Genomic DNA, 13,893 nt, shown 5'->3' on the forward strand with positions numbered 1-13,893 from the left:
TAACCAAATTTCACATTTATCAATCTTTAGCATCTACAGGGGAATGAAACTGAAACACCTGGTTTTAGACCACAATAATTTATTAGTATGGTGTAGGGCCTACTTTTGCAGCCAATACAGCGTCAATTCGTCTTGGGAATGACATATACAAGTCCTATCTATCTATCTATCTATCTATCTATCTATCTATCTATCTATCTATCTATCTATCTATCTATCTATCTATCTATCTATCTATCTATCTATCTATCTATCTATCTATCTATCTATCTATCTATCTATCTATCTATCTATCTATCTATCTATCTATCTATCTATCTATCTATCTATCTATCTATCTATCTATCTATCTATCTATCTATCTATCTATCTATCTATCTATCTATCTATCTATCTATCTATCTATCTATCCACAGGGGTTGGACAATGAAACTGAAACACCTGGTTTTAGACCACAATAATTTATTAGTATGGTGTAGGGCCTCCTTTGCGGCCAATACAGCGTCAATTCATCTTGGGAATGACATATACAAGTCCTGCACAGTGGTCAGAGGGATTTTAAGCCATTCTTCTTGCAGGATAGTGGCCAGGTCACTACGTGATACTGGTGGAGGAAAACGTTTCCTGACTCGCTCCTCCAAAACACCCCAAAGTGGCTCAAAAATATTTAGATCTGGTGACTGTGCAGGCCATGGGAGATGTTCAACTTCACTTTCATGTTCATCAAACCAATCTTTCACCAGTCTTCCTGTGTGTATTGGTGCATTGTCATCCTGATACACGGCACCGCCTTCAGGATACAATATTTGAACCATTGGATGCACATGGTCCTCAAGAATGGTTCGCTAGTCCTTGGCAGTGACGTGCCCATCTAGCACAAGTATTGGGCCAAGGGAATGCCATGATATGGCAGCCCAAACCATCACTGATCCACCCCCATGCTTCACTCTGGGCATGCAACAGTCTGGGTGGTACGCTTCTTTGGGGCTTCTCCACACCGTAACTCTCCCGGATGTGGGGAAAATGGTAAAGGTGGACTCATCAGAGAACAATACATGTTTCACATTGTCCACAGCCCAAGATTTGCACTCCTTGAACCATTGAAACCGACGTTTGGCCTTGGCATGAGTGACCAAAGGTTTAGCTATAGCAGCCCGGCCGTGTATATTGACCCTGTGGAGCTCCCTCCCGACGGACAGTTCTGGTGGAAACAGGAGAGTTGAGGTGCACAATTAATTCTGTCGTAATTTGGGCAGCCGTGGTTTTATGTTTTTTGGATACAATCCGGGTTAGCACCCGAACATCCCTTTCAGACAGCTTCCTCTTGCGTCCACAGTTAATCCTGTTGGATGTGGTTCATCCTTCTTGGTGGTATGCTGACATTACCCTGGATACCGTGGCTCTTGATACATCACAAAGACTTGCTGTCTTGGTCACAGATGCGCCAGCAAGACGTGCACCAACAATTTGTCCTCTTTTGAACTCTGGTATGTCACCCATAATGTTGTGTGCATTTCAATATTTTGAGTAAAACTGTGCTCTTACCCTGCTAATTGAACCTTCACACTCTGCTCTTACTGGTGCAATGTGCAATCAATGAAGACTGGCTACCAGGCTGGTCCAATTTAGCCTTGAAACCTCCCACACTAAAATGACAGGTGTTTCAGTTTCATTGTCCAACCCCTGTAGTTAGGTAGAGGAGCTCTGCCACCACAAACTGTCCACAGGTTCTGCAGCCATGTCTGTTTTAATTGTGCCTCCTATAGCATTGTGTTAGCTCAAAAGCCTCATCAACCATTTGTTCTTTTTCCCACGGTGCAGAATGCCAGCGTGGCTACACACGCTCAAACACGCACACACACACGCATACACACACACACATGCACAGAGGGTTTATCAGAACAATGCCTCAAATAGCTGGAGAGTCTCATCACAAGGGTATGTGAGAGCAAGAAGAAGTGGATGAATGGGTTTTCAATGAATGCGGGTGCATGTGAGAGTCAGCAGCTGTTACCTGCGGGCTCTGCAGGATTTGTCAATGACCCATCAAGAGCAGCTCATCCATACTGATCCCCGTTGTTTGGTGGTCTATGTATAGATTGATGTTAGAGGGAGGCAAAGTTTTTTAACTCCCCAACTTGTTTATGTTTTGTAGTTTCTTATAATGTTTAGGGTCTTCAGGTCTTATGAAGGACTTACAAAGTTTTTCTTTTGTTTTTGTTTTTTTAACAAATTTTCTGGTCTTTGTATAAGGACGGTATAATGTTCTGCATGTCCTTAAAAAATAAGGAAAGTGGAAGACAAAAGATGAGCACCATCTAAACGACATCTAAAGACCTGACACAGCAACTGAGGGATCTACTTTAATGCCAAGTTTTAGGTAATCACTCTTTGAGAATCATTTTGTTGGTGCTAAAAATACTGTTTTATGCGTTAAGCTGTGTTATCTTAGACATTTGCCAAGTTTTCTGTTATGTGCAGACATAACACAGGTTAATCCCTCAGGTTTATGAGCCTTGTTGATGCTTGTATGATTCATAAATCTGAGTTAAATGCCCTAACAAACAAAAAAATCAACTGAAAATGTGCTTTAAAATGAAATAGCGTCCAAAGTCCAAGGAAGAACTTTAAGAGAAACTCCCAGAAGGGTTTGAGCATTTTTCACCCCAAACACTTTCAAAAATTACAAGAACGTCTGACTCATTGGGAGAAAAACTTGAACTGGAGGATAAAGGAAAGATAAGCCATAATTTTATTTCCTATTTCTCAAATGCAACATTTGTTGAACACATCATACGATTTGCATGTCACTTTTTTATAAATTGTATTTTTTTCTGCAACCATAAACAGAGACGAACATTTATAGCTAGTATTAAAGCCTCAGAGTTTAGTGTTGTTGTAACTTTAACATTTCGCTCCCCAGCAGTTTTGTGTCAGCAGATTTAATTAGTTTCAATTGATAAATTGTAGAATTTAAATAAAATTTCGGTTCACTGTAGTTTAATAAGAAGCCATGTTAGCGTTGCATATGACTGATCAGATCTCTAATTAGATCCCTGAAGTCCAGTATTATGTTACACTGCATTTGTGTTCCAGTAAATAGGACTTCCTAACACATATCATTTTATTTTCAACTTAAATGATTTGTACCAGGGTTTGCTTAGTGTTGTTTATAAGGCTCACAGTAAACACTGCAGCTTCAAGCCTCGACATGTCCTCCAAGCTCCAGGACTTTCTGGTCCTTCCACTCGCCGTCTTGTCACACCCATGTGCCCATGCCTGCAAGGCTGCACCACTCTGTAGTAATCATGGTGAAAAAAAACACAAGCAAAAGGTTCCGTTTTTTGACCTTGATCCTTATTTTTTCTGCAATAATTTTTAAAGCCCTCCTTAGTTGTTGCAGGTGATGCACTATCTGACTTCCTCTCAATAGGTCTGTTTAGTCTGTGCAGAGACACCGAGATCCTGAGGGCACTGATTTGAACTCGAGGTTGTCACAACACACATCCGGAGATCCTCCGCATGAGCCAATCGCCTCCAGAGATAGTTGTACTTTCCCACAATCTGGGATAACAGAAAAAAGTGGTGAAACATTCAAGTTTTATTGTTGCTGCAGAGTGAACTGGCATTATTAAGGTCTTATATCATCTAGCTTCACTTTATTAAAGGGTGTGTATATGTAAAGTGTACAGTGGCCTTAATGTAACCTTATGCATACGAAGGTGGATAATATTGTTGGTAAAGATGTGTAAAAAGTCCTAAATCACATATTTTTATCAATAATTTGAACAAAATTTATTCAGTGGGGAAAATCCAATGGTCAGAAATATTTGTTTTTACAAAATCACCAGTGGCACAATGTTAGCATCCCAAACAGCCGATGTAACTGTAGGATTTTCATGTACTTTAAAGTATTTTTAATAGGATACGCAATGTCTTTCTGTTTCTATGAAATAATACAGAGGCTCCACTTTCCACTATATGCTGGACAAAGGCCGACATTTATTCTGCCACCACGCATAGTTTGTAGCATGATAAGGGAAGGAGAAATCACCCAAGCTCACTGTTGGAGCACTGCAGCAAAGAGGGTCATCTTTATGTCACCAAGTCTCCATAAGAACCTTTACGTACCAAGCAGTATTTGGAGAGAGGTACAAGAACTAAGCCTTTTCTGTCCTACCATTACATAACTATGAAAACTCCATGTTTTACAACGTAAACATAAGGTTTGCTTAACTCTAAAGGACTTAAACTGGAGCTGTTTACTTGCAACAAACAGTCCAGGTAAGTTTTGCATGAAAACAAAAGTATAAATATGTGGATGAACACCTGATGGCCACATTTAAGTATGGTGGATGATTTGTGATGCTGTGGGCCTATTTTTCTTTTAAACGTTCAGGGAACCTCGTTACAGTGAATAGCACCAAGAAGTTTTTGAAATGTTAAATAAGGCAATGAACTCTTTTGGAAACCTGAAGCTGATCATCTTTGTGTCTTTTAGCAGGATACTGATTCAGTCCATACGGCCAAATCAACACAAACAGATTCAACCCTCTTAGACGGCCTTGTCAGTCCCCAGACCTAAATCCTATAGAAAACCTGTCAGGTGAGCTGAAGAGATGCAAGCATAAGAAACGACCCAAGATGATTTTGAGAGAATGTACAATGAGGAATGGTCAAAGATCCCTCTTTCCTTGCTTGAACCTTGTGAAATGTTGTAAGAGAAGACTAAGTACTGTTCTACTGGCAAAAGAGGGTCATACAAAATATTAACAGAATTACCAACAATATTTGTCTGTACTCCCTCTTTTACATGTCAACCTTTTCTAGATTGAAACATCTCCGGTTGACAGATTCACTAAACAAACAATAATCAGTCATAAATATTATCCATACACGGAAACATGCATAGAGTGACACACCATACATAAAAACCCCTGACTTTCCTTTGGTAAGCAAACCTCTCCAAATATCATCACTGACTTGAGTCATTGCCTGGGCATGTGTGTGAGCTTCCACCACAATACTCCAGCGAACAAAAACTCAAACACACACACTTCACCTCAAACAAACACCGCCAGATAACAAAGAAAGAGTTCCCAGTAACAAAGGGAAGGGAAAGGAAGGAGGTGTGGAGGCGGAGGTGCCTTTTCACTCTACAGAAGCCAGCAGGCTGTTGGACTCTCTGCACACGTGTGCTTTTGTCTTCTTTGAGGTCAGAGCAGAGCGCTGACCACCACATCCTGCTCCTGTGTCAACAAATATTCAGGGATAGAAATGTTTAAAATGATTCACTTGGGTTTTGTCTTTGGTTCCTTTTAATCTCCAAAGTTGCGGCTGAGTGAAGGGCAGCATTGTACGAGTTCAAAATTCCCAAAACCATGATTAATGATTTAAATTCATACGGGCTAAAACTAAATACATTTTACAACTAGAGAATTCATAACAAATAACGTCTTTTTTTAAAGTCGTTAGGTGCTAGCAAAAAGAGGAGTGCAACATTATTGCATTTTAATTGCGTTATCACATCCCCTTTACATGCTGGTTTTGGTTACCTCATTCGTGACAACAGAAACAACTGACATTTGGAGCAAACAATGGCCCACTGATGTTACATTTGCAATTAAAGTTACTTTAAAAGCACTGCAGTGTTAATGCACTGCTTTTTAAAGTAATCCCAAATTTTATTTAAGGGCAACATTAACTAAAAAAATCTTTCAGTTAAGGGTACCCATTTTCAGGAGTAATGGTTACAAATTTAGTTGTCAAATTTAGCACACTATTTCAGTGTTTTTCTTCAACATACTCTCCTTATTTCAGTGTTTGCATAACAAAATCAGTAATCCTTCTGTAATTATAGGCCCCCTCCTTGTTCTTCATAGTGCATGCAGAACCGGGCAAGCAGGTGCAACTTAGCAAAAGGTTTTAGTTTTCCTGGTTCAAATAAGTGTGTGTGTGTGTGTGTGTGGGGTTATTAGTAATATTTCCCATGTAGTTGTGGTAGAAAGATGTCATATAACAGTGAGTTTATAAAGAAGTGAATAAGTCCTTAGAGCAGTGTAAGGCAACAGCTTGTAGGATGTGTAAATTTTAGCTGAATTTAGCATTTTAAACCAAGTCAAACCAAAAGGTTTAAATTTGTGAGACACAACCCTATATTATACTCTGTCATGTTCTGTGTTGGTGGAGGGCCAAAAAGCAGGAAGGAGACAAAAATAATCCTGAGAAAACTGAGGATTTTATGAAAAACAAAGAGTTCAAAACTTATACAAACAAGGAATAAAGGCAGCAAAAAGGTTCAAATCATAAGACAACACATAGAACACAAAAACGAAACAGAGCAAAACAGAGGGCATATATACTGAGATGAGCAGAACAAAGAACAGGTGAGTCTAATTACCTGAATGTGTAGCAGCTGCAGGGAGCATGAACTAAGGTGTGAAGGGAAAATGGCTTGAAATACAACAGAGACTAGCAACTAGCAAATACTACAAAGGAACACAGGAGAAAATGAGTGAACAGGCATGTGTTGTGGAATAGACTGAAGTGTAGGATCAACAAAGTCATTATAAATTAAGAACCGAAAGCTTAAAGTAGCATAAGGAAATAGGACCAGGAAAGTGGCAGAGTCACAGGCGAACACTGGGAAGAAGACGGGAGATAACGGGCATGGCAACGGGAAAATCCAGCAGTGAGTACTGGGACCCAGAAAGCTTATATACTGATGGAAGTGTGGGGAAAGGCATAGAGTGCAGGTGAGAGCAATCAGGTGATAATATGGAACAGCTGAGGCAGAACCAGGGCAGAATAGAAGCAAAGATACCCAGGGAAATGTCTAAGAGAATTAACAGGAATAAATCTAAAAGTACAAAGAACACAAAAATAAACTAAGAAACTAATACACAAAGAAATAAACTAAAGTGGGAGCACCTAAGAGAACATAACAACAGGGAAATGAAGAAAACGACACAAAAGAAACTCAAAAACTCAAACACCTTACAGTATGGTAAAACACAGCAATGAGTAAAATAATAATTAAACAGAACATTAACAAACACAAGAATCTGAAATTAAAAATAAAATGACAAAATGACAGGGAATCAAAACCAAAGCAACCAAAATCTTTCGAGATTGAGATACAGAAGCTTACAAGGGACCATTTTAGATTGATGTGTTTTCTCAGCCAAATAATGTCCTTGTTGCTTCATTACAAATCTGCCTCAACTGAGAGTAGCCAGTACAGCCGAGATGGTAGCAAACCTTTTGATTTTGGTTGTCGTCTGTGCTACAGCAAGCAAATGGCCCATTCCTGATGCACTGATGATCAGTTGATTAGGCAGATACAGCTAGCAGCCTCAACAAACATAATGTTGCAACTTCGAGATTGTTCTGCTGAGACAACAGTGACAAACTTATCGATCTTTTGTGTGAGTGTAGATGTTTAATATCCACTAATACAGGGGTTTAGTACGTGATGTTTCAGTTTGAGTTTTTCTAAATAGCTCAGATTAAGTTTTATTCACTTTTATATAAACTCACTGCAATATTACATCTGTCTACTGATGTAGCACTCTGACTGCTAATCTTAACTATCTCTTTAGGCCCTGGGTCGTTTGTTTTCATAATCAAGCTTCAGAAAAATAAGCAGTTTAATCCTGTTGTGCTCACTTAGAGAATTTCACAATTTGTTTGTGATGTAGGGTTGTAAAGTTGGTCCAAAACGCCAGGAGTCGTGGTTAGTTGTAGTTTCTCAATAAAAAAGCGGCCTTGTTAAGCTTTAAAGGTCATAGAAAATGTTTACTCATGAACTTGTTCATCTGAATAAACTTGTTGGCATCACTGATTAAGTGTAATACCAGCTACAAAGAACAGAGATCTAAAAATTATATGAAACATACTCCAGAGCAGATCTACTATTACTTTTTGCAAACCGGACACACATTTTTTATATTCATCTAAAACAAAAAGATATGGTTGCTGTTGTATATTTTAACTCCACCCAAGCAGGACCCCACAGTTTGCAGATAAAGACTCAATGAGACGGGCTTTGTAACAACTAGCCTTCTGCTGACTGTCTGACACCGCCTGAAGGAGCTCAGTGACTCTCAGCTGACGTTTGTTCCTGTCAGTCTGACACGAAGAGCCAGGACCAAGTCAGTCAGCTGACCGGCAGGGTGACCCTGTGGTCAGGAGCCCTTAAAGGAGCACACAGTGGGGAGTGGTTGATGTCATTCTGATAAGAAAGCAGCCACACCTCAGGAGTGACATCAAAGGGCATTCAAGTTTATTCATATAGCTTTCATTTCCCTGTTTCATTTCTCACTCTGTATCTAAATGATATAAAACTGGTAAAATCTAGAAAAATCTTTGGATTCTTTTAGGGAATTCATCCATATTTAGTGATTCAACTTAACAGTAAAATGTCTCACCAGTACAGAAATTATTAATTCAGACTTAAGTCTGCCCCAGTGAATTTATTTATCTTAGTAAAACAACTTTTATTTAAATATGCTGAACATTTAAAGCTACTTGTACTTGACTTTCTGGCTTGTAGTACTGTGTAAATAAAAAGAAATATAATGTTTTAACACTCATTATGAATGTAGAGAAGATATTTATAAAGATTTGCTCCACTAAACTCCCTTAGAACCTTGTATTGTAATTTTCTTGACAGAAGAATACTCTTTAATTAGACTTAAATCATCTTGCAAGCAGTGCTGTTTTCATAATACGTTGCAATAAGAGCACCAAAAAGTTGCTCAGCTACACAGAATCCTAACGACAAACTAATGTAGATGAAATGCCTGATAAATCATAACTCAATGGTAAATTTATTCATGTTAATTGATGATTAGCTCAGGATTGATTAAAAGCAAACTAAGCATGAAATGGCCAAAGATCAAACAGGTGTCCACTTAATAACAGGCAATTAATCTTATAACTACTTTTTAATGACTTGCCAATAGAGAAAGCTATAGCTTCTATTCATTAGGTGCTACAGAAAGGTTCATAGTACCCTACATTAATTAATATAAAGTATTGTTTGGTTAGTTAAGAGGCCCTGAATTGTTCTATTTAACTTTCAGCTGATCATTAACTGAACATTCAGTTATCTGTTGGTAAATAACTCATTTTTTTAGGATTAGTTTACATGTAACTTGGAAAATAAGTGTTCTTTTTCAGTTTTACTATAAAAGTTCAAAATACTGTAGCTAGTGGGTCCTGGGTTCTAATCCCAGGACCCCTGCATGGAGTTTGCATGATCTCGCCATGGGTTCTCTCCGGCTACTCCGGCTTCTTCCCACGGTCCAATAACATGACTGTTAGGTTAAATGGTCTCTCTAAACTGCTCTTAGGTATGAGTATATCAGTTTTGCCCTCTGATTGACCGGCAACCTGTCCAGGGTTTGTCCTGCCTCTCGCCCCATGACAGCTGGAGATAGGCACCAGCTACCCTTGCGACCCCGTGAGAATAAGACAGTAGATGGATGTTCTGAATCTCTTCACTTAGTGGTTCTAAGACATCCTTTTCTTAACAGTTAGTATTGGTGTTAGTGTTGATTGTATTTTTTCACAAAACCAGGATAAATATACAGTTTTTCTTCATTAACACCAGTTTGGTTGAAGAATTGTGCATTATATTTGGACTGAGAAATTGAAAGTTCTAATTTTCAAATAGAAAAAAAAAACAGGAAGGTCCAATAAAGTTTTAAGTTTTAATGTCAGGTAGGAAATTGTGAGCTTTCTCCACAACTCTGTTCTCAAAATCCAATATGGCTGCCAAATGTTTAAAACCCAGTGCACGGCTTCAATAATAAGCAGTTATTTGCATTTCTGACGGTTTGTATATCACTTAATTATTTTACAGACACAGTGCTGTAAACCTCTGTTAGTGAACATGTTCATTTGGTGTTTTATAAGGCATGAGACATGCAGTTTTAGTCTGTGTTACTAATTGATGTGCCACAAAACACAGCAATGATCATATCTCTATGGTTTCCTGCTTGCAGCTAAAATCTGGAGTTGCGGTGTCAATCCTGGATCCATAATTAGCCACTAGCAGTTGCTCTTAGTTCACTGTTGTCCACTTCAGTTCATACTAGGAAGATGGGATATATTTACGACTATTTCTCTTTTAGATTGAAACACACTAAGGACTCTTTTTTTCTCAGGGCTTCTAAAGACATCCCAAGTGCCATCAGTGGTAACCTTGGTGTTAACACTTGGCAGTTTTTGGCACTGTTGCTGTTTTTGGTTTGACATTCACAGACTGGAATAATAACATTTATTGAGCAGAAGCAAATTTAGTCTGCCTGTTAAGGAATCACAAGAGTGGGTGGCAAAGTTTGCCAACTAAAGAGAATGGATAACTATTGTCTGCCTTTTAAAACAAGACACATTTGAAATTTTTAGCAGGTAATTAGAAAGTGGGACTTCATTTGTTGGACGTACAACAAGTGAAGTGAGAAAAGCTGCTTATCTCTTCACCGAGGCACCTGTGAATCGGTTAAATATATTAGGCATCAAGTGGGCATTTTTTCCTGAAAGCTGATGTGCTAGAATAAGGAAACATTTGCAAGTATAATAATTTTAGTTTGGCAAGGGGTAAAATTGGAATGGTTAGACGACTGGGTGAACAGGTTAGATGTGGAAAAACTTTACTGGCCCTACCTCAAAACCTTTGGGATGAAGCTTTCATCCAACATCAGTATGACCTCATGCAGTTCATGAAGAATGGTCAAAACTCCTTTAAACACTTTCATAAACCTTCCCACATAAACCAGCAAGCTGTTATCACCACAAAGGATGGGACGACATAATATTTTACTTCATGGATTTAGAATGTGCCAGTCAAGTTCATATGTGGCAGATAGGGAAAAAAGAATCCCCTGGTAGGTGGTCATAATGCTTTGCCTGACCTGAAATTATTACGATTCTCATTAACTTTGATACATGCCCCCAGAAGATCGGTTTGTGTGTACATCTGGGGATTACTGCAGAGTGGGAAAATATTTGGACAAACTCCACAGTGGGATGTGGATTACAAATTAACATGTCGGCAGCGTAATTAGGTCCACTTCCTCCCCCACCTGCATGCGCCACAGCTTCCGCCCACACAGCCTTGAATACTCCTCTGGCAGCTGCGTTCCCAAACAGCAGCTGACGTAAAGAGGGAGGGGCAGAGACTATAAAAACCCAGGGAGCCTCTTTCATTCACAGCCACCTTCTGGATTACTACGGACAAGCTCGAGGTCTTCGGACGGAAAAGCAAAGGAGGAGTGCGCTCAGTAACCGGCCCGACAAAAGTTATGAAAATGTCAGCAGAGGCGATCATCAAGGAGGGAGAGCTGGAGAAGAGGAGTGAAAACCTCCTCCAGTTCTGGAAGAAAAAGACGTGTGTCCTGACCAAGGACAGCCTCAACATCTACGCGGACACGCAGAAGCGCTCGAAGGGCAAAGAGCTCAAGCTTCAGTCCATCAAGAAGGTGGACTGCGTGGAGCGCACCTGCAGGTTCATCTATTTTACCATCGTGACCAACGATGACAAAGAGATCGATTTCCGGTGCTCCCTGGAGCAGAACTGCTGGAACGCAGAGATCGCCATGGCCCTGATTGATTACCAGAACAGAAAGGCCCTCCAGGACTTTAAGACGCGCCAAGACAACGAGAGCGCATCGCCCGGACAGGAGAGGCGCATGGCCAGGGCGCCTTGAGCCGCTCCAGGGCGCAGGCTCGGAACTACTCCAAATATGGTGAGAGACGCTCCAGCATTTGGATCACACTGTAAATGAATATAAATATTATGGATAAAACTGCTTTAAACGCGAACCTATAACACGATTTTTTTTTAACCTTCTCTAGAGTCTACACGGACCATTGAGGAAAAAAAAAAAAACGGACCAAAAAGGAAGACTAGGTCATCCGGTCCAGAGATGAAGGACTGTTTGGGATTGAGCTCTCTCAGACGGGACAACTGATCCAAACCGACACGCGTACTTTCAGAAGCTTAAAAAGCGGACTGAACACTTGAACCGTCAGAACTATTTCATGTTTACTCTTTAGAGAGACGGCGCCTGAAACCATGCTAATTTATTTTGTTTCCAGGATGTATGGTGTTACTGGCAAACTATTGTGTTTAAATTATTTTTGTGCTTAAATGTATTTATTTAAATAAATATCGATTTGCTTTTGACATAATTTTGTTTGTTTTTTACTTGTTTCCTCTTGTTAAGGTCTGTTAACATCCCTTTGGGCCCGCATGACTAAGGGGGAAAGGCATATCTGACACGTACGGATACCTTTCACCAGCAGTATTTCTTAAATGCCACATATGCAACTGTAAAAAAAAAAAAAAAAAGGGAGTGTATGACAGGAAAGTCCCTCTTCCCTCTGGCGTCAAGTATAAAGTTTGAGACCTGAGTCATAACTGACGGACACTTTGAAGACTTAATTGTGTATCTGAACACACCTGCTTCCAAGGTGTGGCTTTTATGGTTCCTGGACTGGTGCAATCTGATAATGGAAGTATAAAATGAATGGGTTCAAAGAAAATGAGTAAATGTATTAAAGAACTTGCCTGTATTTGCAGTTCTTGGTGTGGTTTATTTACCTAATTGGAGTATGCTATTCTGGGAGCAAAAGCTGAAGGACAGGATCTGTCTAATCAATTGTGGTTTATTTAGTCCATATCTGTTCAGAGATAAAGTACATGCCAAAGTAATTAAAAAAGTTACTCTGGAGTCATGTGATTTTATAACTGCCCTAATTGGTACCTAATGAAAAGACTTAAATTATGCTGTTTTAAAAGGTATGGTTAGATAGTATGACCTTACAATCCCCTCTTGTTACATTCAACTAACACTGTTAATGATTTTTTGGTTATATTCTATCATTTACCAGATTTTATTTGGGCAGATTTCATTCAGTACTTTAAGAGAAATTATTTAAATTTAACAGCTAAAAGACACATCCATCCATTTTCCAGGCCTATATTTTTTGCAGGGTTGCACCTGGGTGGCTGGTGCCTATCTCCTTCAGACAACTGGTAAGAGGTGGAATGGACCCGGGAAAAGTTAGACAATTAAATTCCCACAAATTTCTGCTTAAATAACTTTTTGTTAAAATCTACCAATTTTTAAGATCATTTTACTGATATTGATTATTCTACTTTAACTAAAATAGATTCTACATTTTAAGCGTGAACCATCTGTACATTTAACAATATGAAACCAACAGATTAAATAGTGGTGTTTAAATATCTCAATCTAGAATGACCTGGTCAAGATCAGTCATCAGCGTGCTCAAACACATTTTATTGGATGCACGTCTCTAACACAACAGACACCCTATGCTGGATCCTTTTTATTTCGGGAAATCCTCTGGTAAGAATTAGTTTGTCATTAAGGAATAATACATTACTGTAATAGTGTAAAACTTTAAAAAATCTATTCTAACAAAGTAGCATGTAGAGCATTTTTCTGACAGCGGCAGCTAAGATGTGCTGTTCATCAGCAACGACCACCTCAGGGTTACGATGCTCTGATTGCTAACAAGCTTAAATTTAGCATTAGCTTTTTCACTAAACCAGCTAAAGATGGATGAAACCAAAATTTTCGCTGCAACAAAGAAAGTTTCTCGACCACAAGTCTTACATTTTGCTGTATCCATCTTATACTCTGCAGAACATAACACATGATACAAGCAAATAACAGCTGACTGAACCAACTGATTCAGTTATGTTCTTTTGCCAAGGAAATGACTAATATTGCCAACGCTAACAAATTCTGTTTTATAGTTTAGACTGTTTTGAACGATGAATATTTTCCTCTACTTCCGCTACTTTCCTTTTACTTTGCTTACTTGAGTTGAGTCAGACTTTCTTATAATAATCTA

General features: G+C 39.1%; 1 protein-coding gene across 1 annotated transcript; it reads left to right on the top strand.

Annotated features, from left to right (window-relative positions):
• Positions 1-11,211: 11,211 nt before the first annotated feature.
• phlda2 (pleckstrin homology-like domain, family A, member 2) lies at positions 11,212-12,198 on the top strand. Its single transcript, XM_047348639.1, has 2 exons — positions 11,212-11,753; positions 11,863-12,198. The coding sequence occupies exon 1, from the start codon at positions 11,310-11,312 to the stop codon at positions 11,712-11,714; it is 405 nt and encodes a 134-aa protein (XP_047204595.1). The 5' UTR covers positions 11,212-11,309; the 3' UTR covers positions 11,715-11,753; positions 11,863-12,198.
• Positions 12,199-13,893: the final 1,695 nt, after the last annotated feature.

This window comes from Girardinichthys multiradiatus, chromosome 2 (genome assembly GCF_021462225.1).
Source record: "Girardinichthys multiradiatus isolate DD_20200921_A chromosome 2, DD_fGirMul_XY1, whole genome shotgun sequence".
NCBI classification, from domain to species: Eukaryota; Metazoa; Chordata; class Actinopteri; order Cyprinodontiformes; family Goodeidae; genus Girardinichthys; species Girardinichthys multiradiatus.

Excerpts from the sequence above, each read along its gene's own strand:
- phlda2 (XM_047348639.1), top strand. The coding sequence starts at position 11,310 with ATGAAAATGTCAGCAGAGGCGATCATCAAGGAGGGAGAGCTGGAGAAG.